Raw genomic sequence first — 26,735 nt, 5'->3', positions numbered from 1 at the left:
ATAAACGAGATTATCCAGACTGCATAACGTATCCAAACAGACACATATGCAAACAGAGGTGGCATTTAGATAGCCATAAGTAATTTGCAGTTTGTATTGCCTCAAGCCCGATTCCATGAGTAGACTTACGACTTCACGAAACAAACAATTTGACTGTATCTACTGCACTGCATTTCATTATGTATCGGATAGGAGCAAACTTTTAACTACCGTGGCGAACAAACTTTTTTTTAAAAGCCTGGCGAAAACCATTCTGGAAGAACAGACTTTGCATGTGATTCAGTAGGCTGCGAGAAACCACCTATGGACACGCGTGCGCTTTGGTTGCCGGATTACTACCACACGTTTGATTAATATCACTAAAGGATACCAGACTGAAGACGGAAATTCGAGGGAACGTTTCTTTCTGGTTAGTTTGCCTCATGCAGCACTCTTCCTCTCGCGTTTTTTTCATTTTCGAGTGGGCATGCTGAGATGAAAGTAGTTTATGAACGAAACAGCTGTACAGCTCTGTATATATGTCTGCATTTCAGGTAGACTACCAATCGAGGGACCATGAACTCCTCGGCAGGTGCAGGGAACTACCGAAGGGGCTCCACCAAGGGAGAGAAGGTTGGTAATATAATTCAACTTTGTAGCTCAACTAGCCTACAAATTTGGTGTTGCCCTCATTAAAAAAAATATTTGTGCTAAAATGAGTGCCTGAAATATAGCACTTAGAGCTGAAAGGTCTTATCCTTTTCGTATATTAAGGTATCCTTCAGAGTAGCCTATATAGCACAGTTATCAGGGGCCACTGTTTCGTATTCGATTAAAACAAACAAGCTGTTTAGACCGCAATGGACATTGTTTAAAATGAATTGTGCACATACAATTGATATAGTCGTGCTGCTTGGGCTCAATAGAGTAGCCTGAAAGACTACACTTAACATAGTAAAAATGTGACAAAAAATTAGTATATGTTACGTTTGGTATGGTTTCATAAAGCCCAAATCAAACGAATAGTATTTTTTTATGCGCTTGAACGAGCGTGTACACGCTGAAATTAGAATACACGGGAGTGAACGAGAGAAAACAGACTGGCCGCTCGCATCAACGGTATAATAGCGCGTCAAATTAGAAATAAAGTATTTTTTTTCTGGCGTCTACTCGGAGCAATGCTGGTAAAATAAATAGATAAATTGCGTCCGTCATTTGTAGAAAAGGAATAAGAAGAATTGTTATGATCTTTCCTATGCTAAGTAGACTATGTATTTTAACATGTATTGTAAAATGTAAGCTAAGGTTTATCAGCCAAATAGGCTACATATTTGAAAACAATCGCAGCCTACCTGTGTTGATTTCGATCATCGGCATTTAGACTTGGGAGGCTTTGGCCGGGAAACTGGAGGGACTCTGATATTAACCCTCCTGTTGTGTTCGTTTCATGTTAATTCATTCTGTGTTCCTGTCCAAAATGACCTCCCCATTATAGCTGATTATAAATCCATAATAATATATATATTATCACCTAATGTTGTGTTAGATCTTTTTATCAACTTAAGTTCTTGTGAACATTACAAGTTTTTAACTTCTATTTTCTATTTATGGCCTGTCGGCCTTATTGACCTGAGCTCATACAACTCATTTTTGAGTAAAAAAATAATTATGTGGATTATTTTAACTATAACAAATACTCAGATGAAACATATTGTGCTATTTATAACAGACTATTTTGTGTCAAAGTTTAACAACAACTCTCTCCTCCTCACCAGTGTTATGATCAAAGATATGACCAAGAGCCTCACATACAGTATATTGTTTGGTCATTGTGCTGCCACAGAATTCATTGTGAGCAAGGCCTCAAAAAAGCTTTATGTACCAGAGCTGCAAGAAAAGTTCTATATATTATTGAAACAATGTTGCGACTGTTTGTGAGAATGCCAACAGGTGTGGTTCCCTTGGGGAAATGTTCCCATGGGGGTTGCCATGGAAGCCAAGAAGCTGAGTGAGGCGTATGTGCTCAAACACACATGCATGTGGGGGGGGGGGGTCTGGGAGAAGAAGTGTGTCCATCTGATGGATGGGCATGTGCCTGAACTCAATTTTATACACTAATTGTAGACCCACCCATTCATTTCTAATGACCGGTCATTTTTGACTGGGAACACCACAGGTTAAATAAAACACTAAATGTTATGAAAATCATCAACATGTATCTTGTGTGTGCAGATGCCCTTTGTGGACAAAGTCATGGAACCTTATCTGATTAAATGATCTACATTTTTCAGAGAGAAAACTTGTAAATCGGTCCAATTCGAACGGAACACAGCAAGAGGGTTAAGAGAATACTGTTATGTAGACGAATAAGACTAGCTAAATTCTTTATAAACTGCATGGCTGTACTAGCTACAACTCTCCTCAAGTTCATAAACTGACAGAATAACTGTTCGATTCATATTACGGACAGCGTTAGCATTTTTGCTCATTAGCAACTTTGCAACTACTTAATACTATTTTTAGCTATTTTGTAGGGTGTCCACCCAATCTGCACTTAGTGGGTGATGAAATCTCACTTCCTGATGTTATAAAAAAAATGAGACAAATATGATTATTCCGGTTCAGAATTGTTCAGTGGGGTCTTTATTTAACATTTCAATAACAGTAAAAAAAATGAATTTCATAACCTAATACCCAAACCGGCTGTGCGTGTGCGCCATCGTGCGCCATCGTGCATAAATGTATTTTGTCCCCCCACACCAAACGCCATCACGACACGCAGGTTAAAATATCAAAACAAAACTCTGAACCAATTATATTCATTTGGGGACAGGTCAAAAGCATTAAACATTTATGGAGATTTAGCTAGCGAGCTTGCACTTGCTAGCTAATTTGTTCTATTTAGCTAGCTTGCTGTTGCCTGCCAATTTGTCCTGGAATATAACCATTGAGTTGTTATATTTTACTTGAAATGCACAAGGTCCTCTACTCCACCAATTAATCCACACATAAAATGGTCAACCGAATCGTTTCTAGTCATCTCTTCTCCTTCCAGGCTTTTTTTTCTTGACTTTAAATTGCGATTGGCAACTTCCATAAATTACGTGCATTACTGCCACCAACCTATTTCGTCTTTCAGTCACCCACGTGGGTATAACCAATGAGGAGATGGCACGTGGGTACCTGCTTCTATAAACCAATGAGGAGATGGGAGAGGCAGGACTTGCAGCGCGATCAGCGTCAGCCTAGATAACGTTACACACCTAGCTAACGTTAGCCACAACAAATGGAATTCGCAACATATCATACGTTTACAAATTCGTAACATATTGTACAAATCGCAATTTGGAATATATCATACAAAATAGATGATGGACATCCACAAATTAATATATACCATACGAAACGTGACCTATAATACTAATTTGAGTGTCACAGATTTACGTATACTATGTTACATCTACCCCTGAGTCAAAGTTGGAATAGGCTCCTTTCCCCCACTATGTGCGCCCAATAAAGAGTTGCTGTGCTGCTTTAAATTAAAATCCTGTTCTTGCCCCATTGGGCACAGTATCCACACGGTGGCAGCCTGGCTGCTCGCCCACGTAGGAAAATAGTAGAGATTCGCGACGATGAGCATCGTGTTACATGCTGTTCAGGTGTTGTTTTCATCCACTGTTTTTCATTCAGCTCAATTTAACATTGTGCACTTATCAGACCGATACGTGAGCAAACGTGCCCGGGATGTTTGTTTTGCTTTATTGTGTCACAAGAGTGGTGACTGCAACAACAACAGTAGAGAGTTTTGTGTTGTATACAATCCCAGTGCTAAGAGATGCCAACTGGCACACACTGTGCACAAGTCCCTGAGTGGCTGACTTTGATGTCAAGTAAAGCCCATTAAGCTACCCAGAGGATGGCATTGTCCTCTTAAGGCTTTCACTGCTGAACTTCAAACACTGTTTTTCAGTTTGAACCCAGGGAATAAATGCCCAAACTTTTCCTCTGGTTATCTAATCTTGCTCATTCATAAAATACCCTGGTTGTTTGCTCTAGGTGCTTGCTGAGCGAGTAAAGCTTTGGCTCATACCGAGGTTTGAACCTAGGACCTTAGCCTTGCACACATGTGACCACCATTCAGGCTGCTGAGATGTGAGTTTCACATTTCCCCATCTACTCACATTCACCCATCTGCTCACAAACTTACTCCACAACAACCCCAGCTTTGACCGCATGTGCAGATCCGGGTCACGGCACCATTGTAATGGACGTCACGCTGTTTGCTTAGCGAGTACATGTAACAGAATAACTTTACGTCCATCCCCTCGCCCATACCCGGGCGCGAACCAGGGACCCTCTGCACACATCGACAACAGTCACCCTCGAAGCATCGTTACCCATCGCTCCACAAAAGCCGCGGCCCTTGCAGAGCAAGGGGAACTACTACTTCAAGGTCTCAGAGCAAGTGACGTAACCGATTGAAACGCTATTTAGCGCGCACCGCTAACTAAGCTAGTCGTTTCACATCCGTTACATACAGTTGGGATAGTTCACCCAAAATATTAAATTACATCTTGAATTCCTTAATGTAAGCCAGGGGTAAGCAACTAGATTCAGCTGCGTGACGATCGTTGATGATCGTTGTCGGAGTGGATGGTCGGGGAGCCGTAAGATAAATATAATCATTTGTACACTGCAAATTGACTTTGCAATAAAAGATTGTATTTGAAAATAACAATAATTTTATACCTTGATTACATTGAGACACAATCAAATATCTCTTATCATTCGTGGGAATTCTTTCGAACAGATTTACCAAAGATAAATAAAAAACATCTGAATTCCTGGTGATTTTACAGTCTTTTTTTAAATATAAAAAGTATTAAAAATACTAGAAACTTTGGGGGGACCAAAACAAATCACCTGAGGGCCGGTTATGGCTCATGGGCCGCTAGTTGCTGACCCCTGCTGTAAGCAGTATATGGACAAGGTAAGACAGAAATCAATGCTTTTGTTTACCTGAATGATTTTGTTTACCTGACTACTGTCTCCAAATGCTAACTTTTTTCCAATATCCCTAACATTGGGGGTGGCAGATAGACTAGTGGTTAGAATGTTGGACTAGTAACTGAAAGGTTGCAAGCTCGAATCCCTGAGCTGAGGTAAAAATCTGTCGTTCTGCCCCTGAACAAGGCAATTACTGTTCCTAGGCCATCATTGAAAATAAGAATTTGTTCTTAGCTGACTTGCCTAGTTAAATAAAGGTAATATTATATCCCCAATATCCAAATCATCATTAAGTATTGAGCTACACAATACATTTGAGATTGATTAGGACATGAATTTTAGGCAAAAGATTTATCTGTATCTATGAGAAACATAAAATATTCCCACCACTTAAAACGATTTTGAAGAGGTAATAGCAGTTTCCATAATACAGGTTTTTATTATGTGGGAAGTTTGTGGGAAGTAGTGAGCGAGTGCACACTGTGGGTTAATTAAGGTCCTTTTCTGAAGATATCCCCAGAGGACCATACATTCTGTCCTCTTGCCTAAAACAGTCAAGGATTAACAGGTGTGAAAGCTTTGCCTTGTTTCACAAGAGATAATGTTAGTGGGGAAACTGTTGGGCAGTTCATTTCCGGGGAGAAAGATCAATAAAACACTAATAGAGATTGTGAGATGTTCTCTAGTCCCAACAAATGTCACCAGTCCCCACACAGTACAAGGTGCAATATGCAAAATAATATTCAACCTTCAATAGTTTTTGTTACTACCTCTAGAGGGCATTAACTTCCAACAAACGTCTTGAGATTGTTTTGACAGAGTGCTATGACAGAAGCATGCATGCATGCGGCCTTGTCAGTTTAACTAATGAAAGAAGTATTACTGTGAGAAGTAGTATCACTTCAACTGCTATCTTTATGTTGGTCATTACCTTGGTCTGGAAAATGTGTATTGTGATTGATCAATCACTTACACTGGCAATAATGATGGCAATCTTTCTGTTCTGTGTCTGTTCATTCATGATTTAAATTCATTAACTTATGCATCAGTACAACCAACAGCGGTGACAATGGACATTACAATGGGTTTACATCAATGGTATGGCATAGGTGCCAATAATGCCAGTGGCTAGTTTGCCCTCTGCTGGAGGGATATGATACTTTCCTCTGTGGCGTTACCTGACACCTTAGTCTCCCAAGACATCCAGGTTGCCTCCCATAATTTTCAAATGTTTCCACTTAACACATCTGTATGTAATAGAGCGTCAGTTTGGCATAGAAGAACTAGGAAGAACCTTATCTGCTTGAATAAAATACAAAATAGTAGCTAGCAAGATGGAGATCAGAGGTTATTTTTAATGAGTGCATTTCACAAGTGGCTTGTTTGCATCAACTTTCTTCACTAAAAGCACTGTAAAAGGTTTTGCCTGCAAACTTTGGTTTTGAATCATGACATTCTGGCCTTGTGATTTGTTCGGAGAGTTGTCTGTCTAAAGAAGACTCACCCCGTCATGTTTCTTCTTCCCCTTATCGAAGTTGCCAAACAAGTCTGCAATTGAAACCAGACCCTCGTGACTTCTGTTGCCTAGAGTCGGCTTTTTGAAACAACCTGACAGCTTTTCTGGTTGTTAACAGGTGTTTTCACTACATGCTCAATGTTGCCCCTTTTTACATTTTAAGCCTTAAGACTACTTTCTCACATTTGATGATCTGTTCATTGAGACGCACAGGTAGATTACCTTCATTTGTTAACCATTTTTCTCTAGGATGGCAAACATGATACACAGAGTAGCACATTTAGTTGAGAAACATAACACTTTCTGAACTTTGTAAAGAAACCCAATGTACTTTTCTGCATAGTCATAGATAGAAGCATAATCTCAATACCAATTTGCATAGAAAATAAATCATTAAGTGTGGTTGTGGATACCCAAGCAAGTCTTTCTCCTCGGAGAATAGTCTTTGTAATTTCGGAGCTAATGCAGATTTCTCTTCAATATGGTTCATTAAGTCCCTGCTGTTATAAGACAGCTCTTTTTTTTAACCATTTAATGAAAATGGAGCTCATTGCCAGGGATGTATAATGAAAGGATACAGCTTTAGTATTGAAAGTCTAATGGTAGTTTATACTGTAAGGGATTGGTGGGGGTAGAAAAAAAAGGTCATTGGATGGATTGGCCTTATATCCAGTGTTGGTTGGTTTGTTGGTTCTCTCTTTCTCTCTCTCTCTCGCTCACTCGTTCCCTTCCTCTCTCTCTCTTCCCCTCGCTCTGTCTCTCTCGTGCTCTTCCTCGCACTTCCTCTATCTGTCCACTACTTTTCTCTCTCTTTGATGTGGGTCATTGCAGACATGACAGGGACTGAGATTACAACACAGGTGTGTAAATCATGTCGAGTGAAGAGGAACCATCTGAAATCTGTCCTTGTCCTAGGAGACTGGTGCAAAAAAGAAAGGCCATTTGTCAATACTGCTATTTTTTCAGTCATTATACTAATTTCCCTACCCTCTTCCTCAGCCAATCTCCTATTAAAGTTGGATGGATCCATGGATGAATAGGCATTTCATGTGTGTAGTTACTTTATGACCCAATCAAATTGTTCATGGAAAATGTTCATTGTATTTCAGCATGACAGTTGACATTGACATTTTACAAACGCTCGCAAGACCTAAATTGCAGCAGGCTTTGTGAACTTCCATTAAGATTGTTAATGGAAGGCTAAGCTCTGATTAACTGTTTAACAGTTGCTTGTTGGAGTTGTACGTCTTTTCTGACCTCTCTTCAGGGAGCAGAATTAATTCATGCTCCTATGTTTATCGCGTGTTTATCAACTCCCAAAGCACACACAGGTCTCAGGTCCCCTTGTTTTTGTGTTTTATGTTTACTGCAGCTTTGTCTCCTGTACTTTCAGACCGGCAGTAACTCTCACACACAGGACCTGCTGAATCGTCAGCATCTATTTTTATGCCTGATGTGTCCCTCCCTGAGTGAGCCTACTTTATTTACCAATGAATCTCAGATCCTTCGCTTTTGGAGGGAATTTATATCCGCTGGAAAGGTCAGACGGCATCATTTAAGTCTATTCAGAGACTCGCTGCCTCGATAGAATCACTGAAATTCATGTCAATGGAGTAGGAAATATTTCATAGCCTCCCTTGGTGTGGATCCCTGTCTGATACAGTTTTATAGTGTTGCCTCTGCCTGACACTTTGGAGGCGCGAGTCTAGACTTTGATGATTTGCATTGCCAGAGTGCTGCTATCTGAAAGTAGCAGGGATCTCTCCAGAGGTTTTATTATTCTGGTAGAAAACGGGTTTATCTAAGTCGCAGTTTCAAATAGTCAGCGTTATAGAGATCTGTTTTAAGTTATGTAACATAGTGTAATTGATTAAGTGTGTAAACAGTATATATTGTAAGTGATTCAAGAACAATAAATAGGTCATAAATAAATTAACCAAATAATACATTAGCACATCCCTTTCCAAACAGTTGATCCGGTTAGTGTCACCTGCAAGGCCCTGTTATGTTTTAGTGAACGTTACTCAAAGCTTTTTGACAGTTGGTTGGTGTAAATGAGAGATTCTATTGCCTTTTTTATTAGTGCAATTTGGAGCCACAGATTTGCTCACATTAATTTGTATGCAGACAGAATACGTTGTGCTCTGAGAGCTAGCTGGTAAAAAGCCTTTGAAAGAGGTTTATGTATTCATCTACTGAACTTGGATGACTTTGAACACTGTGACTGTGAAAATCATACTGCTTACCCACAGCTAAATAATACCCCCTATAAACTGTGCAATTCAAACACGCTCACACGCATGCGCACAACACAGACGGTTTTGCACATTGTCAGATCAGAAGCCAATAGAGCATTGTTCAAAATAATGAAATCACAGGAGAGCATAGGGGCCTCCTTAGAATTCAGAGAGGACCATGACATTCAATGGCCGTCATTTACAAGTGCTGCGCTAAGGATAGGTGGTGCTACATGCATGACTTCCTCTCTGGCCATGGACCATGTTTATGAAATCTGTCCAGGTTTTGCAGTCTGAGCCAGTGGGGCCACCAAAAAGGTGATCATTCCCCTATTCTGGTCATGATCACTGTAACGGCTTTCTTCCTGGGAAGGAGAGGAGGACCAAAACGCAGCGTGGTTGAAGTTCATGGTTCTTTAATAAGAAACACTTAACATGAACAAACTACAAAACAATAAATGTGGCAAAACCGAAACAGTCCTATCTGGTGCAGAAAACACAAAGACAGGAAACAACCACCCACAAAACCCAACACAAAACAGGCTACCTAAATATGGTTCCCAATCAGAGACCATGCCTAACACCTGCCTCTGATTGAGAACCATATCAGGCCAAACAAAGAAATAGACAAACTAGACACACAACATAGAATGCCCACCCAGCTCACGTCCTGACCAATACTAAAACAAGGAAAACACAAAAGAACAATGGTCAGAACGTAACAATCACCTCTTCTCTGGCCCATAGGGAGCCCTTTTCTTATGTCATTCACACTCTGTTGCTTGTAAAATAACATGCCTACCCCGGCCAAACCGTAACAACGCTGGGCCAGTTGTGCGCCGCCCTATGGGACTCCCAATCACGGCTGGTTGTGATACAGCCTGGAATCAAACCAGGGTCTGTAGTGATGCCTCTAGCACTGAGATGCAGTGCCTTAGACCGCTGCGCCACTCGGGAGCCCAAAATAAGAAAATGTTCTTAACTGACTTGCCTAGTTAAATAAAGGCAAAAATAATAATAATTGTGATCCTGCTTGATTTGTAACAAACAGAATGTTGTTAGCAAGATGTTTATTATCATGCAAGACAATACGTTATTTTCAGTATGATTGTTGCTATAAATGATATCCCATCCTCCTATCAATATCACAGCAAAAGTGCCCCTTTCCCAGCTCTCAGGAGAGACCGGCTTTGTCTGAGAAGCATACTGAAGACAGAGGCATGAATCCTTCATATCCACAGGGAAATGTGCATGTGAAGGTTAAGGATGTGTGGCTGGCCTCTGGGGTGGACTTTTGTGAGAGACATAGCGAGTGATCTGACTCAAGGTCAAGGACAAGGTCAGGTCTTTCTCATGGGAGGGTGATGGTATGAGTTTAGTCTGAGATGCTGCATACACACACACACACCATGTCTCTCTAGAGATCCTCCTCTCTCTTGCTATTCTCTCCTCGGTTTTATTAATTAGTATATTCATATTTCACATGATCTTCGGCCCTAGCTGGCGTCCTATAGCGTGTGCCTGTCTTTTATAGAGGTGATTTAATATGTAAAACATGATTGAGATTTGTATTTGTATCTATTATGGATCCCCATTAGCTGCTCCCAAAGCAGCTGCAGTTTATGCAGTTTTAAAAACTTTACAATACATTCACAGATTTCACAACACACTGTGTTCCCTCAGGCCTCTACTCCACCACTACCACGGGTCGTTGTCCTGATGGAAGGTGAACCTTCAACCCCGCCTGAAGTCCTGCGCGCTCTCGTCTCCCAGTCCCTACCACTGAAAAACATCCCCACAACATGATGCTGCCACCACCATGCTTCACCATAGGGATGGTTTTCTCCAGACGTGACGCTTGACATTCAGGCAAAAGTGTTCAATCTTGGTTTCATCAGACCAGAGGATCTGGTTTATCATGGTCTGGGAGTCTTTAGGTGCCTTTTGGCAAACTCCAAGCGGAATTTCATGTGCCTTTTACTGAGGAGTGGCTTCCGTCTGGCCACTCTATCCCAAACGCGTGATTGGTAGTGTTGCAGAGATGGTTGTCCTTCTGGAAGTTTCTCCCATCTCCACAGAGGAACTCTGTCATAGTGCCCATTGGGTTCTTGGTCACCTCCCTGACCAAGGCCCTTCTCCCCTGATTGCTCAGTCTCCTGGCGACCAGCTCTAGAGTCTTGGTAGTTCCAAACTTATTCCATTTAAGAATGATGAAGACCACTGTGTTCTTGGGGACCTTCAATGCTGTAGAAATGTTTTGGTACCCTTCCCCAGATCTGTGTCTTGACACAATCCTGTCTCGGAGCTCTATGGACAATTCCTTCGACCTCATGCCTTGGTTTTTGATCTGAGATGCACTGTCAACTGTGGGACCTTACATAGACAGGTGTACGTCTTTCCAAATCATGTCCAATCAATTGAATTTACCACAGGTGGACTCCAATCAAGATGTATTAACACCTCAAGGATGATCAATGGAAAGAGGATGCACCAGAGCACAATTTCGAGTCTCATAGCAAAGGTTCTGAATACTTTTTTTTCCATAAATTTACAAAAATGTCTAAACCTGTTTTCGCTTTGTCATTATGGGGTATATTGTGTAGATTTGAGGATGATTTATTAAATCAATTTTAAAATAAGGCTGTAATGTAACAAAATGTGGATAAAATCAAGGGATCTGAATACTTTCTGAATGCGCTGTACATGTTTATAAGTCTTGCTTAGTGTTGTGTTTACCAGGCAGGATGCGATTTAGCATTATTAATTAAGTAATTATTTGAGCAGCCCTTACAGTGGTAAGGGCTGCCATCCGGACAGGAGAAGCAGGTACGGGGAGTCAGACATTTATTCGGCAACAGACAAGGCAAAAAGACAGGAACAGCGTCGGAACACAGGTAACACAGACATGAGACAATTAATCCCAAAACAGGGAACAGAGCTTGGGAACAGACAGATATAGGGAAGGTAATGACACAAGTAATTGAGTCCAATGATCGCTGATGCGCGTGACTGGGGGAAGGCAGGTGTGCGTACTGATGGTGGCTTGAGTGCATAATGCTGGGGATCCTTGCGCCCTCGAGCGCCAGGGGGAGGAAGAGCGGGAGCAGGCGTGACAGTCACCTCAGTTTGAAATAAATAATAAATAGTAGAATGCACCTTTAATGAGAAATTGGTTTACACCTCTAATATTCAGGTAGGACTTTCTCTCGTTACTATTTCCCTAGTCCAACTCTGTCTTAATCCACAGTGGCCCTTAAGGAGCGAGGCTGGCCTCTAACTGTTTCTGTCCATCCTTTAAAAAAATGTTTATTATTACCCCCTTTTCTCCCCAATTTGGTAGTTACAGTCCTGTCCCATCACTGCAACTCCCGTACGGACTCGGGAAAGTCAAGGTCGAGAGTCGTGCGTCCTCCGAAACACAACCCAGCCAAGCCACACTGCTCCTTGACACGCCGCACCAATGTTTCGGAGGAAACGCCGAACACCTGGCGACTGTGTCAGCGTGCATTGCGCACAACTCGCCACAAGAGTTGCTAGTGCACGATGGGACAGGAACATCCCACGCTGGGCCAATTGTGTGCTGCCCCATGGGCCTCCCGGTTGCAGCCGGCTGCGACAGAGCCTGGACTCGAACCAGGTTCTCTAATGGCACAGCTAGCACTGGTGTCCATCCTTTTACCATGATTAGAGGCGTGAGGTGACTTGGGGTGGAGCTGGAGGGGCTCTTGAGTTAATAATATGCATGGTTGTATTTGACCCTAACTGTTTATCTTCTTCAGCCTCTTAAATGGTTGAGTGGAGGCACTGTCAAATTGCAAGACCAGCAATAAAGTGACAATTAGAAATAAAAGGTACTGTCTCGAACTTAAAATGGTTCTTCTGCTGTCTCTGTAGGAGAACCCTTTGAATAACCCTTTTTTTCATGTTCAGATGCATGGCACAGTGGAGATTGCAAGAACAAGAACAGGGGCCCCACAGGGGTACCTGCTTAGCTCACATCAACACCATTATCCTAGAAACCCTAGACACACTCCAATTTGCATACCGCCCCAACAGATCCACAGATGATGCAATCTCTATTGCACACCACACTTTCCTTTCACACCTGGACAAAAGGAACACCTACGCGAGAATGCCCTTCATTGACTACAGCACAGCATTCAACATCATAGTGCTCTGAAAGCTCATCACTAAGCTAAGGACCCTGGGACTAAACATCTCCCTCTGCAAATAGGAAGTCCAAGATCTAACGGGCCGCCCCCAGGTGGTAAGGGTAGGTAACAACACATCTGCCATGCTGATGCTCAACACAGGGGCCCCTCAGGGGTGTGTGCTCAGTCCCCTCCTGGACTCTCTGTTCACCCAAGACTGTGAGGCCAAGCACGACTTCAAGACCATCATTAAGTTTGCTGACGACACAACGGTCGTAGGCCTGATCACCGACAACGATGAGACAGCCTATAGGGAGGAGGTCAGAGACCTGGCAGTGTGGTGCTAGGACAACAACCTCTCCCTCAATGTGAGCAAGACAAAGGAGCTCCACCACAGCCCCATCGATGTGAATGGTGGCGTGTTCGGCCCTCCTTTTCCTGTAGTCCGCGAGCGAGTAGAGAGTTTCAAGTTCCTTGGTGTCCACATCACCAACAAACTATCATGGTCCAAACACACCAAGAAAGTTGTGTGAAGAGTGCATGACAATGATTTTTCCCCCTCAGGAGACTGAAAGGATTTGGCATACATCACCAGAGTCTCAAAAAGTTCTACAGCTGCACCATCGAGATCATCCTGACCAGTGGCATCACTTCCTGGTATGGCAACTGCTCGGCATCCAACCGTAATGTGTTACAGAGTGTAGTGCGTACAGCCCAGTACATCACTGGGGCCAAGCTTCCTGCCATCCAGGACCTACAGTACCAGTCAAAAGTTTGGACACACCTACTAATTCCAGGGTTAAAAATAATAATTGTATCACTAGGTGGTGTCAGAGGAAGGCCCAAAAAATTGTCAAAGACTCCAGTCACACAAGTCATAACTGTTCTCTCTGCTGCCGCACGGCAAGCGGTACTGGAGCACCAAGTCTAGGACCAAAAGGCTCCTTAACAGCTTCTACCCCCAAGCCATAATACTGCTGAACAATTATTCAAATGCCCGCCAGGACTATTTGCATTGACACCCGTCCCCCCCTACTTGCTGTTTATTATCTATGCATAGTCACTTTACCCCTACCTACCTATGTACAAATTACCTCGACTAACCTGTACCCCCACACAGTGACCCGGTACCGGTACCACCTGTATATAGCCTCGGTATTGTTATTATTTTTGTGTTACTTTTTTTTTCTTGAATTTATTTAGTAAATTAATTTTTTTTACTCTATTTTCTCAAAACTGCATTGGGCTTCTAAGTAAGCATTTCACGGAAATGTAATATTTCTGGCACAAATTTTTTTTAAATCTGTTTTTGCTTTGTCATCAATGGAGTATTGTGTGTAGATTGATGAGGGAAAAAACAATTTAATGTGGAAAAATCAAGGGATTTGAATACTTTCCGAATGCACTGTATGTATGTACTGTATGTTTGTATGTATGGAGCATAATATATTTACAGTTTTAATCACGTTTTCAAGTACTGGTGACATAATGCGTTCCGATTATTCCATAGATTGTAATGGACACCTATGATGTGTGTAAAATACTTTTTTGAAGGTTGTACTGATTATGATGATCTAATGCTAAGCTATTTGCAAGCTATGTGTGGCGCAATGTTTATTGACATTATACAATGCATTCTGGGTGTCGTGTAAACGTCTGTCAGACCAAATATGTTATTATGAGGTGAAAGAATGGTTCACTTATCTTTTGAGTAAACTTCCGGAAGTGAATGATCGTAGATGACACAACCCCCTTCAATATGCATACTGCAAACAGACAAAACTAATCGAGTCTCCTCTTATCTTTGGTTGACGCGAAATAAAAAAAACATGGTGGCGTGCACAAACTACCCAATGTCGAATTAGTTTTGATTTTTTTAGAAAGTGTTTACTCAATTATTTCGATCAATGGTGAGCTCACCACTGATGTGGTGAATTGTAAATAGTAATTGCTATTAGCTAATTCATATTGTGGTTCCTGTCAGCCGAGAGTTAGCTAAATATGACCGCTTGTGTTATGTCAATATTTCCTCACTTAGCGCTAGGACTAATGAAGCCTCCATGTTCCGGTTTGGATGATTGTGTTATGCTATTGCTACTTCTGTGAATGTCTGAACATTGTATCCAAAAATAAATTGGTCATATTCAGTACATAACTTTGTAAAGACTTTTTATGCTAAATGTTTCTGTGAAAAAACAGTGTGGCCAGCTCAAACGCTGACTGTTGCGTCAATCGAGACTGGACGTTCTAAATAAGCGTTCTAATCACACTGGTTTGAGCGCACATTGCAGGGACCAATGTAAAATGATCACACTAGTTTGTTGGTATGTATCAAAGAGTTAAACAAGTGAAATCACAAACAAGGTGTCTGGACCATTTTATAACATGCCAATTCCATCAAAAATAGAAATTTGGTTGTAAAAAAATGTAACTTCTACTTTAACAGACAATATTATGAGATATGGTAAAAGATTAGAATTTATAATAAATAGACATTAAACCCACTGTAGTTTAATCCCTGTTCTAGCTGGGAGAAGGGGGTTCTACTTAAGCAATAAGGCCCAAGTAGGTGTGGTATATGGCCACTATACCACGGCTAACGGCTGTATCCAGGCACTCTGCATTGCGTCATGCGTAAGAACAGCCCTTAGATGTGCAATATTGGCCATATACCATACTTCCTTGGGCCTCCTCGGGGGTTTGTGGTATATTGCCAATATTCCATGGCTAACGGCTGTATCCAGGCACTCCGCTTTGCATCATGTGTAAGAACAGCCCTTAGATGTGGTATATTGGCCATATACCACAAACCCCCAAGGTGCCTTATTGGTATTATAAATTGGTTACCAATATAATTAGAGCAGCAAACATAAATGTTTTGTCATACCCATGGTATACGGTCTGATATAACATGACTGTCAGCCAATCAGCATTCAGGGCTCTAATCACCCAGTTGATAATATGCTATATGGAATTGTTTTAAGAAGGTTTTATCGACTACAGGGGCCTTAATGACATCACGGTTAAAAACTCTTTACCACTCATCTCCTCGGCTTTCAAACCTTTTTAGGAGCGACCATCTTCTCTAAGTTGGACCTTCGGAACGCCTTCCATCTGTTTTGGATACGGCAGGGAGATGAGTGGAAAACATCCTTTAACACAGCTAGCGTGCACTAAGATTACTTAGTTATGCCATTCAGACTGACCAACGCTCCTGTGGTGTTCCAGGCCCTGGTCAACGATGTGCTCCGAGACATGCTCAACCGGTTCGTGTTTGCCTACCTCGACAACATCCTTGTCTTTTCCTGTTCAGCTCAAGAACACGTCCTCCACGTCTGACAAGCCCTTCAGCATTTCCTGGAGAACCAGCTTTTCGTTAAAGCAGAGAATTGTGAATTCCATCGCTCCACCATCTCCTTTCTAGGATACGTCATCGCTGCAGGACATATACAGATGGATCCAGACAAGGTGAGAGCGGTGGTGGATTGGCCTCAACCCACATCCAGAGTGCAGCTGCAATGTTTCCTGGGGTTTGCTCATTTCTGCCGCCGCTTCCTCCGGGATTACTGCATCCTGGCTTCCCCCCTCTCAGCACTCACCTCTCCCAAGGTTCCCTTCACGTGGTCTCCAGCAAAGGCTTCACCACTGTGCTTTCCTCTCCCATCATCTTACCTCTGCTGAGAGGAACTATTATGTGGGGAATTGAGAACTCCTCGCCGTCAAGATGGTGTTGTAGGAGTGGAGGCACTGGTTGGAGGGGGCGGAACACCCATTCTTAGTGTTGACTGACCATAAGAATCTGGATTATCTCCACATCGCCAAGTGCCTCAACTCTAGACAGGCTTGGCCCTGTTATTCACCTGTTTCAATTTCACTCTCTCCTACCGCCTTGGGTCCAAGTACGTGAAGCCTGACGCACTCTCACGGTTGTATTTCCTCGCTGCTATTCTGTCTGACCCCGAGACCATCCTCCCTACCTCCTGTCTAGCGGCTGCAGTTGTCTGGGGTATAGAGAGCCTGGTCCATGAGGTGCAGCACTCCCAGCCGGAACCCGAGGGGGGTCCGGCGGCTAACCGGATGTTTTTCCCGTTTCCCGGTCCTGGATTGGGCACATTCCTCAAGAATGCTGTCGGACCCTGGCTTTCGTCCAATGATGCTTTGGTGGCCTTCCATGGTGCCGGATGTCTCCACATTTGTCGCCGCCTGCACTGTGTGTGTGTGTGCAACAAAATAAGACTCCGCGGCAAGGTTCGGCTGGCCTTCTTCAAACACTCCCTGTTCCACACCGCCCCTGGTCCCATATATTCCTGGACTTAGTTACTGGGCTTCCCTCGTCAGACGTTTTCGGGTAGCCTTCCACAAGCTTCCCACAATACATTGGGTGAATTTTGGCCCATTCTTCCTGACAGAGCTGGTGTAACTGAGTCAGGTTTGTAGGCCTCCTTGAAACATTTTTTTAAAGAGTTGCTTGGTAATGTGTATGTATCTTTAAAACCATTCATGTCCGTGTTATCAGTAAGGGTACAGATTCCACATTTGGACCATTGGGTGGGGTGAAAAAGGCTTCCCTCAAAGGGCTTATTGTGAAATATTGGAGTATGGGCATGCCATTTTGATTCCAGTTACATTGTTTTTCAATTTGAGCCAAATATACATTTTGTGAAGAATAATAGGATCAGAGCGTAGTTTACATTGTTTAAAGGATATTTCAGTGAAGACTACTTCTTCTAGGGCAATAGGAGACACCATATACCCATATACTCTTTACTCAGCCAGGGGCAGAAGAATCATGTCTAAACCATTTTAGGATGGGGAAAAAAGCTAGTGCCTGGAAATACAATTAACATTTTCTCCCACATCTTTCTCTCTTTGCGAACGTGTTAATTTAATCTGGGATTGTTTACCATATAACCGCACTATGAATTTTATCCCAGTAGCCAGAATGGGGAGTATTGAACTACAGAAATTAAGCTGGGGTAATATGTGAAGCAAGACTAAAAATAAAAAAAATGGTTATGTTGAATAAAAATGGTCAGATTCAACAGAAGATCCCTTTCTTTCTTGGGACCTAGAACTAGCATCTCTGTTTTGTCCGAGTTTAAAAGTCAAACATTTACCACCATCCACTTCCTTATGTCTGAAACACAGGCTTCCAGGTATGGCAATTTTGGGGCGTCACCATGTTTCATCGAAGTGTACAGCTGTGTGTCATAACATCACCAAGAGGTAAAATATATAGTGAAAACAAAGCCTTGAGGAACACCAACATTTACAGTTGATTTGTATGAGGACAAACCATCCACAGAGACAAACTGATATCTTTCTGACAGATAAGATCTAAACCAGGCCAGAACTTGTCCACGTAGACCAATTTGGGTTTCCAATCTCTCCAAAAGAATGGTGTAATCAATGGTATCAAAAGCAACACTAAGGTATAGGAGCACGAGGACAGATGCAGAGCCTTGGTCTGACGCCATTAAAAAGTAATTTACCATCTTCACAAATGCAGTCTCAGTGCTATGATGGGGTCTAAAACAGAAAGATAGGTAGGAGCAAGCCCATGTAGTGCTTTGTAGGTTAGCAGTAAAACCTTGAAATCAGCCCTTGCCTTAACAGGAAGCCAGTGTAGTTTGGCTAGCACTGGTGTAATATTATCACATTTTTTAGTTCTAGTCAAGATTCTAGCAGCCGTGTTTAGCACTAACTGAAGTTTATTTAGTGCTTTATCCGGGTAGCCGGAAAGTAGAGCATTGCTGTCGTCTAACCTAGAAGTGAAAAAAGCATGGATCAATGGATCACTCTGCTGAAGCGTTTCGTATACATTGTTTGTCTCCAGGAAGGCAGTGAGTTGCTGCGCAACAGCATTTTCAATTGTTTTTGAGAGGAATGGGAGATTCGTTATCGGCTGATAGTTTTTTATATTTTCTGGGTCAAGGTTGGGCTTTTTCAAGAGAGGCTTTATTACTGCCACTTTTAGTGAGTTTGGTACAAACTGTTTATTATGTTCAACATAGTAGGTGTGTCCATAGCAATGTTCGGAAGTTCGGATAAATGACGTGCCCAAAGTAAACTGCCTGTTACTCAGGCCCAGAAGGATATGGATATGCATATAATTGGTATCATCGGATAGATGATGTGGTGGCTCTCATTCTGACTGTAGTCATGTGGCGCACGTGGATGAGGACGCGCACCTCGTTATTTATCTCCGGTATTGAACATACTACATTCCGCCTTAAATGTAATCATTTATTTACATATTAGGGTTTCTAATCAATCCTCATTGTTTGACTTGTTTGGATGAAGTTTATTGGTAACTTTTGGGATTCCTTTGTATGCATGTTGAACTAGTGGAACGGGTGGATTACTGAATCAAACACGGCAACTAAACTGACTTTTTGGGGATATAAAGAAGGACTTCATCGAACAAAACAACAATTTTTTGTGTAGCTGGGACCCTTAGGATTGCAAACAGAGGAAGATCTTCAAAGGTAAGTTATTTATTTGATTGCTATTTCTGACGTTTGTGATGCCTCTGCTGGTTTGGAAAATGTTTTTAATGCTTTTGTATTCGGGGTGCTATCCTCAGATAATCGCATGGTATGCTTTCGCCGTAAAGCCTTTTTGAAATCTGACAACACGGTTGGATTAACAAGAAGTGAAGCTTTTAAATGATGTAGGACACTTGTATGTTCATGAATGTTTTAATATTACAATTTTGTCATTTGAATTTGGCACGCTCCAGTTTCACCGGATGTTGTCGATTTTGATCCCGTTAATGAGATCCGTGCACTAAGAGGTTTTTAAAAAACTTGAGTGTCTCGCTTGATCCTCGGTCCTGGCAGAGTTGTGCAGAAGCTCAGGACAACTGAGCTTTGGAGGAATATGCAGATTTAAAGAGGAGTCTGTAATTTGCTTTCGAAGTGAAAGCCATCCTCTCTAGGGGGAATGCTGCTTTTTAGTTAGCTTCGCAACAGTATCAAAAATAAATTTGGAATTGTTCTTATTTTCCTCAATTAAGTTGGAAAAATAGGATGATCGAGCAGCAGTGAGAAGCATTTCAAGCAGGGGGACACGTCTGGCACTGCAGGATTTGAGTCCCTGGCGGCGTAGTGTGTTACTGATGGTAGGCTTTGTTACTTTGGTCCCGGCTCTCTGCAGGTCATTCACTAGGTCCCCCCGTGTGGTTCTGGGATTTTTGTTCACCGTTCTTGTGATCATTTTGACCCCACGGGGTGAGATCTTGCATGGAGCCCCAGATCGAGGGAGATTATCAGTGGTCTTGTATGTCTTCCATTTCCTAATAATTGCTCCCACAGTTGATTTCTTCAAACCAAGCTGCTTACCTATTGCAGATTCAGTCTTCCCAGCCTGGTGCAGGTTTACAATTTTATTTCTGGTGACCTTTGACAGCTCTTTGGTCTTGGCCATAGTGGAGTTTGGAGTGTGACTGTTTGAGGTTGTGGACAGGTGTCTTTTATACTGATAACAAGTTCAAACAGGTGCCATTAATACAGGTAACGAGTGGAGGACAGAGGAGCCTCTTAAAGAAGAAGTTACAGGTCTGTGAGAGCCAGAAATCTTGCTTGTTTGTAGGTGACCAAATACTTATTTTCCACCATAATTTGCAAATAAATTAATTAAAAATCCTACAACGTGATTTTCTGGATTTTTTTCCTCATTTTGTCTGTCATAGTTGAAGTGTACCTATGATGAAAATTACAGGCCTCTCTAATCTTTTTAAGTGGGAGAACTTGCACAATTGGTGGCTGACTAAATACTTTTTTGCCCCACTGTATCAAAACTGATAAGTAGATGTAATTTGGATCTGTGGTGCCAGGCCTTAATCCGAATGCTCTTAATTGATAATAACTTAACCTCTTAGATTTTAACCTGGCTTGTCTGCTTCAGATTTTTATAACTGTGTGATGAACATTTGTTCGTAAAGTATAATCATATAAAGTGTGATATATGTTGTATTATAAACTGGGTGGTTCGAGCCCATAATGCTGATTGGCTGACAGCCGTGGTATATCAGACTGTATACCACGGGTATGACAAAACATTTATTTTTACTGCTCTAATTACATTGGTAGCCAGTTTATAATAGCAATAAACTACCTTTGGGGTTTATAGTATATTGCCAATATACCACGGCTAAGGGCTGTATCCAGGCACTCTGCGTTGCGTCGTGCCTAAGAACAGCCCTTAGCTGTGATATATTGGCCGTATACCACACCCTCTTGTGCCTTATTGCTTATATGTACTATTATGATGATTACTTATGATTTTACTTCACAGAAAGTTGGAAAAAATATATTATAAGATAAGAGATGTACTGTATGTAATGCAATCCCCTATACAGTAAACATGTATCCAACATTAAGTTGCTGGGGGGGTTTTGATGGGGGTGTTACTAAGCCACGCAGGACCACTACAATACACAAGTGCAATGCCATACCATACTCGGTCACACTTTATTTGGATATATGCTCTACAGATGGTCATACTATCAACATACTATCTGCTGACAAGCAAGTGCTTGCTAAGGTTACGGTTAGGTTTAGGGTAAGGTATAGAATAAGAGTTAAGGTGAGGGTAAGGGTTAAGTTTGGGTCTAGGATAATGGTTAGGCTCTCTCTCCCACCTTCACCATCACAGATTGATATCATAACCATCATATTGGTGTAAATTTGGAGTCACTAGCAATCTTGTGACTAGCAATCCCGGATCCGGGAGCGTAATCATAGCCTCAAACAAATTAGCATAACGCAGCGGACATAAATACCCCTAGAAAATGTTCCTATTCATGAAAATCACAAATGAAATATATTGAGACACAGCTTAGCCTTTTGTTAATCACACTGTCATCTCAGATTTTCAAAATATGAATGACAGCCAAGCATTTGTGTAAGTTTATCATGGCATAATGCTATGCTAGGCTCTGCTGGCAGCAGGCAACATTTTCACGAAAATAAGAAAAGCAATCAAATTAAATCATTTACCTTTGAAGAACTTCGGATGTTTTCACTCAGGAGACTCCCAGTTAGATAGCAAATGCTCCTTTTTTCCAAAAAGATTATTTTTGTAGGCGAAATAGCTCCCGTTTGTTCATCATGCTTTGCTGAGAAATCGATCGGAGAATGCTATCACTACAACGCCAAACTCTTTTCCAAATTAGCTCCATAATATCGACAGAAACATGGCAAACGTTGTTTAGAATCAATCCTCAAGGTGTTTTTAACATATATATTCGATAATATATCCGTAGAGGCAATTGGTTTCTCATAAGAAGCAATTGGAAAAATGGCTACCTCAGTATTTTACGCAAGATTTTCTGTGGGAGATATCATGTGACCACTTGCTAAATGTTGTCCCTTACGGCTATTCTTCAACAGAAATGCGTAAAAAGACGTCACAATGCTGTAGACACCTTGGGGAATACGTAGAAAACGTAAGCTCATTCGTAGCTCATTCACAGCCATATAAGGAGTCATAGGCATGAGGTGGTTTCAAAGAATGCGGCACTTCCTGATTGGATTTTTATCTGGGTTTTGCCTGTAACATCAGTTCTGTTGCACTCACAGACAATATCTTTGCAGTTTTGGAAACGTCAGAGTGTTTTCTATCCAAAGCTGTCAATTATATGCATAGTCAAGCATCTTATCGTGACAAATTAAAACGGGAAAGCTTTTTATCCAAAAATTAAAATATCACCCCCTAGTCGTAAAAGGATTTATGCTGTGTGTCCTCACACTCGGAAAACCATCCAGTTTGTTAGGCTAAAGATTCAATAACTTCACAGTGTGGGAGAAGTGCACATGGTTGATGCTCCTTTCCAGTAAATATGGAGGGTAAATATGGGTAAATATGGAGGTAAATATGGAGGGATTCGTCCTCCTCTGATGAGGAGTATGAGAGATCGGACCAATCTGCAGCGTGGTACATGTTTGTAATGTTTTAATGAACAAAAGGTTACCCAAATATGATTCTCAATCAGAGACAACTAACGACACCTGCCTCTGATTGAGAACCATACCAGGCCAAACGCAAAAATACAACATAGAAAAACAAACATAGACTGCCCACCCCAACTCACACCCTGACCATACTAAAATAAAGACAAAACAAAGGAACTAAGGTCAGAACGTGACAGAGGGTCTTATTCTTGTCACATGATGATCGATGCTTGGCTGCCGTTTCACAAAGAAAAAAATATTGCTCTTATCCATAATAATCTGACAATGTAGCTGTTGGCCAGAGCTCACGTGCCAAGGCCAGAGCTCACGTGCCAAGGCCAGAGCTCACGTGCCAAGGCCAGAGTGGACACATTTACTAATAATGCAGCAGTTATGAATCCATCAGTAGAGTTGAAAATACGATGGAAAACCATTTGACTTGTATTTTTCATTTAGTACATTTCTTTCCGTATATGGGTATTTAACCTCATACGTTATTTTATGTACAAGACATCATCACACTCATACTTTTTTCCACAATAAGTCAATTTGATGGAAACAGCTCTGGTGGGAAAGAATTTAGAATATTCTCCTGAAAATCTTCGTAAATTGGATGGAAACGTAGCTAGTGATCTACACACAATACTCCACAATGTCAACGTGGAATTATTATTTCAGTAATGTGTACAAATTAATTAAAATCTGAACTGTCTTGAGTCAGTGGGACGGCAGGGTAGCCTAGTGGTTAGAGTGTCGGACTAGTAACCGGAAGGTTGCAAGTTCAAATCCCCGAGCTGACAAGGTATCTGTTGTTCTGCCCCTGAACAGGCAGTTAACCCACTGTTCCTAGGCTGTCATTGAAAATAAGAATTTGATCTTAAATGATTTGCCTGGTAAAATACAAAAATAAGTATTCAACCTGTTATGGAAAGCATAAATAAATTCAGGAGTTAACGTGCTCTCCTTGTTTGTTCGGCGGTTGATGTCACCGGTCTTCTAGCCATCGCCGATTCATTTGTCTTGTTTTCCCACACACCTGATTTTCATTCCCTCATTACGTGTTGTGTATTTAACCCTCTGTTCCCCCCATGTCTTTGTGAGGAATTGTTTGTTGTAAGTGCTTGTGCACATTGTTGTCTGGTGCGCGATGGATTTTGTACTCATACGTTGTTATTCTGGATTATATCATACGTTATTATTCTGGTTATTCTGTTTTTTGTATATTAAACTGCTCCGGTTATTACCCAGTTCTGCTCTCCTGCGTCTGACTTCTCTGCCACCAGTTACACCCCTTACACTTAGTCACATAATAAGTTGCATGGACTCACTCTTGTGTGCAATAATAATGTTTAACATGATTTTTAAATGACTACCTCATCTCAGTACCCCACACATACAAATATCTGTAAGGTCCCGCAGTCGAGCAGTGAATTTAACACAGATTCAACCACAAAGACCAGGGAGGTTTTCCAATGCCTAGCAAAGAAGGGCACCTATTTGTAGATGGTAAAACCAAAAAGGAGCAGACACCTAATTGAGCATGATGAAGATAATAATTGCTTTTTGGATGGTGTATAAATACACCCAGTCAGTACAAAGATACAGGCATCCTTCCTAACTCTGATGCCGAAGTGGAAGGAAACTGCTCAAATCAAATCAAATGTTATTGGTCACAAACACATATTTAGCAGATGTTATTGCAGGTGTAGCGAAATGCTTGTGTTCCTAGCTCCAACAATGCAGTAGTATCTAACAATTCACAACAATACACACAAATCTAAAAGTAAAATAATGTAATTAAGAAATATATAAATATTTGGACAAGCAATGTTGGAGTGGCATTGACTAAAATACAGTAGAATACACTACATACAGTGCCTTCGGAAAGTATTCAGACCCCTTGACATTTTTCACATTTTGTTACGTTACAGTTTTATTCTAAAATGTATTCAATTGTTTTCCCCCCTCATCAATCTACACAAAACACCCCATAATGATAATGCAAAAACATATTTGTTTTCTTCTAATTTAAAAACATAAAACAAAACGGATATATCACATTTACATAAATGTTCAGATCTGTTGCTCAGTACTTTTTTCAAGCACCTTTGGCAGCAATTACAGCATCGAGTCTTCTTGGGTATGACGCTACAAGCTTGGCACACCTGTATTTGGGGAGTTTGTCTCATTCTTCTCTGCAGATCCTCTCAAGCTCTATCAGGTTGGATGTTGTCTGTAGACCCTGCCACATACGTCTCGTGTCTGAGCCGTTGAATTGCGACTCCACTTTGTCTCTGTACTGACATTTTGCCTGTTTGATTGTCTTATGGAGAGAATATTCAACCATATTCCCGCTCCCCTTGCCGTGGTTAAATGCGGTGGTTTGCGCTTTCAGTTTTGCGCGAATACTGCCATCTATCCACAGGTTTTGGTTTGGTTTGGTTTGGTTTTAAAAGTCACAGTGGGAACAACATCCCATATTCACTTCCTGATGAACTCAGTCACCATGTCCATGTATACATCAGTGTTATTCTCAGAGGCAACCCGGAACATATCCCAGTCTGCGTGATCAAAACAATCTTGAAGCATGGATTCCGATTGGTCAGATCACCGTTGAATAGACCTTAGCACGGGTACTTCCTGTTTGAGTTTCTGCCTATAGGATGGGAGGAGCAGAATGGAGTCGTGATCTGATTTGCTGAAGGCCTTGTAGCCGTCCCGGAAGGTGGAGTAACAATGGTCGAGAGTTTTTGAAGTACGTGTACTACAGGCAATGTGTTGATAGAACTTCGGTAGCATTTTCCTCAAATTTGCTTTGTTAAAATCCCCAGCTACAATAAATTCAGCATCAGGATATGTGGTTTCCAGTTTGCACAAAGTCCAGTATAGTTCCTTGAGGGAAGTCGTGGTATCAGCTTGAGGGGGAATGTACATGGCTTTTACTATAACCAAAGAGAATCTTGAAAGAGGTCCCACATGTGGTGAGCTCTTGTTGCCTCTGTGGTCCGACTCATACCAAACCATCTCAATTTGGTTGAGGTCAGGGATTTTGGAGGCCAGTTCATCTGATGCAGCACTCCATCACTCTCCTTCTTGGTAAAATAACGTGTTGGGTGTGTTGGGTCATTGTCTTGTTGAAAAACAAATGGTAGTCACACTAAGCACAAACCAGGTGGGATGGCGTATCAATACAGAATGCTGTGGTAATCAAGCTGGTTAAGTGAATTCTAAATAAATCAGAGACAGTGTCACCAGCAAAGCACCCCGCCTCCATGCTTTATGATGGGGAATACACATGCAGAGATCATCTGTTCACCCACAAAAATCTCAAATTTGGTCTTCAGACCTAATGTCTCTAATGTCCATTGCTCATGTTTCTTGGCCCATGCAAGTCTCTTCTTATTAATGGTGTCCTTTAATAGTGTTTTCTTTGCAGCAATTCGATGTAATTTCTGATGCTAGTAACTCTAATGAACTTATCCTCTTCAGCAGAGGTAACTCTGGGTCTTCCATTCCTGTGGCGGTCCTCATGAGAGCCAGTTTAATTATAGCTCTTGTTTTTGCGACTGCACTTGAAGAAATGTTCAAAGTTCTTAAAATGTTCCGTATTGACTGACCTTCATGTCTTAAAGTAATGATGGACTGCCGTTTCTCTTCGCTTATTTGAGCTGTTCTTGCTATAATATGGACTTTTCCCAAATAGGGCTATCTTTTGTGTTATTTCATAGTTTTGATGCCTTCACTATTATTCTACAATGTAGAAAATAGCAAAAATAAAGGAAAACCCTTGAATGAGTAGGTGTTCTAAAACGTTTGACCGGTAGTGTATGTTCCCACAATCACATCATGAGTAGTTAATCATAAAACATACACCTCTGCCTTTCTTTTT

General features: G+C 41.5%; 1 protein-coding gene across 1 annotated transcript in view; it reads left to right on the top strand.

Moving 5' to 3' along the window:
* The first annotated feature begins 305 nt into the window (after nucleotides 1-305).
* Nucleotides 306-26,735, top strand: part of LOC118394738 (dipeptidyl aminopeptidase-like protein 6) — a 170,809-nt gene continuing 144,379 nt past the window's right edge. The window contains exons 1-2 of the mRNA XM_035788238.2: nucleotides 306-409; nucleotides 534-612. Of these exons, the coding sequence (XP_035644131.1) occupies nucleotides 556-612 (57 nt within the window). The 5' untranslated portion in view covers nucleotides 306-409; nucleotides 534-555. The remainder of the gene's footprint in view (nucleotides 410-533; nucleotides 613-26,735) is intronic.

This window comes from Oncorhynchus keta, chromosome 15 (assembly GCF_023373465.1).
Source record: "Oncorhynchus keta strain PuntledgeMale-10-30-2019 chromosome 15, Oket_V2, whole genome shotgun sequence".
Lineage (NCBI taxonomy): Eukaryota > Metazoa > Chordata > Actinopteri > Salmoniformes > Salmonidae > Oncorhynchus > Oncorhynchus keta.
This window is presented reverse-complemented; position numbering and strand designations above follow the sequence as displayed.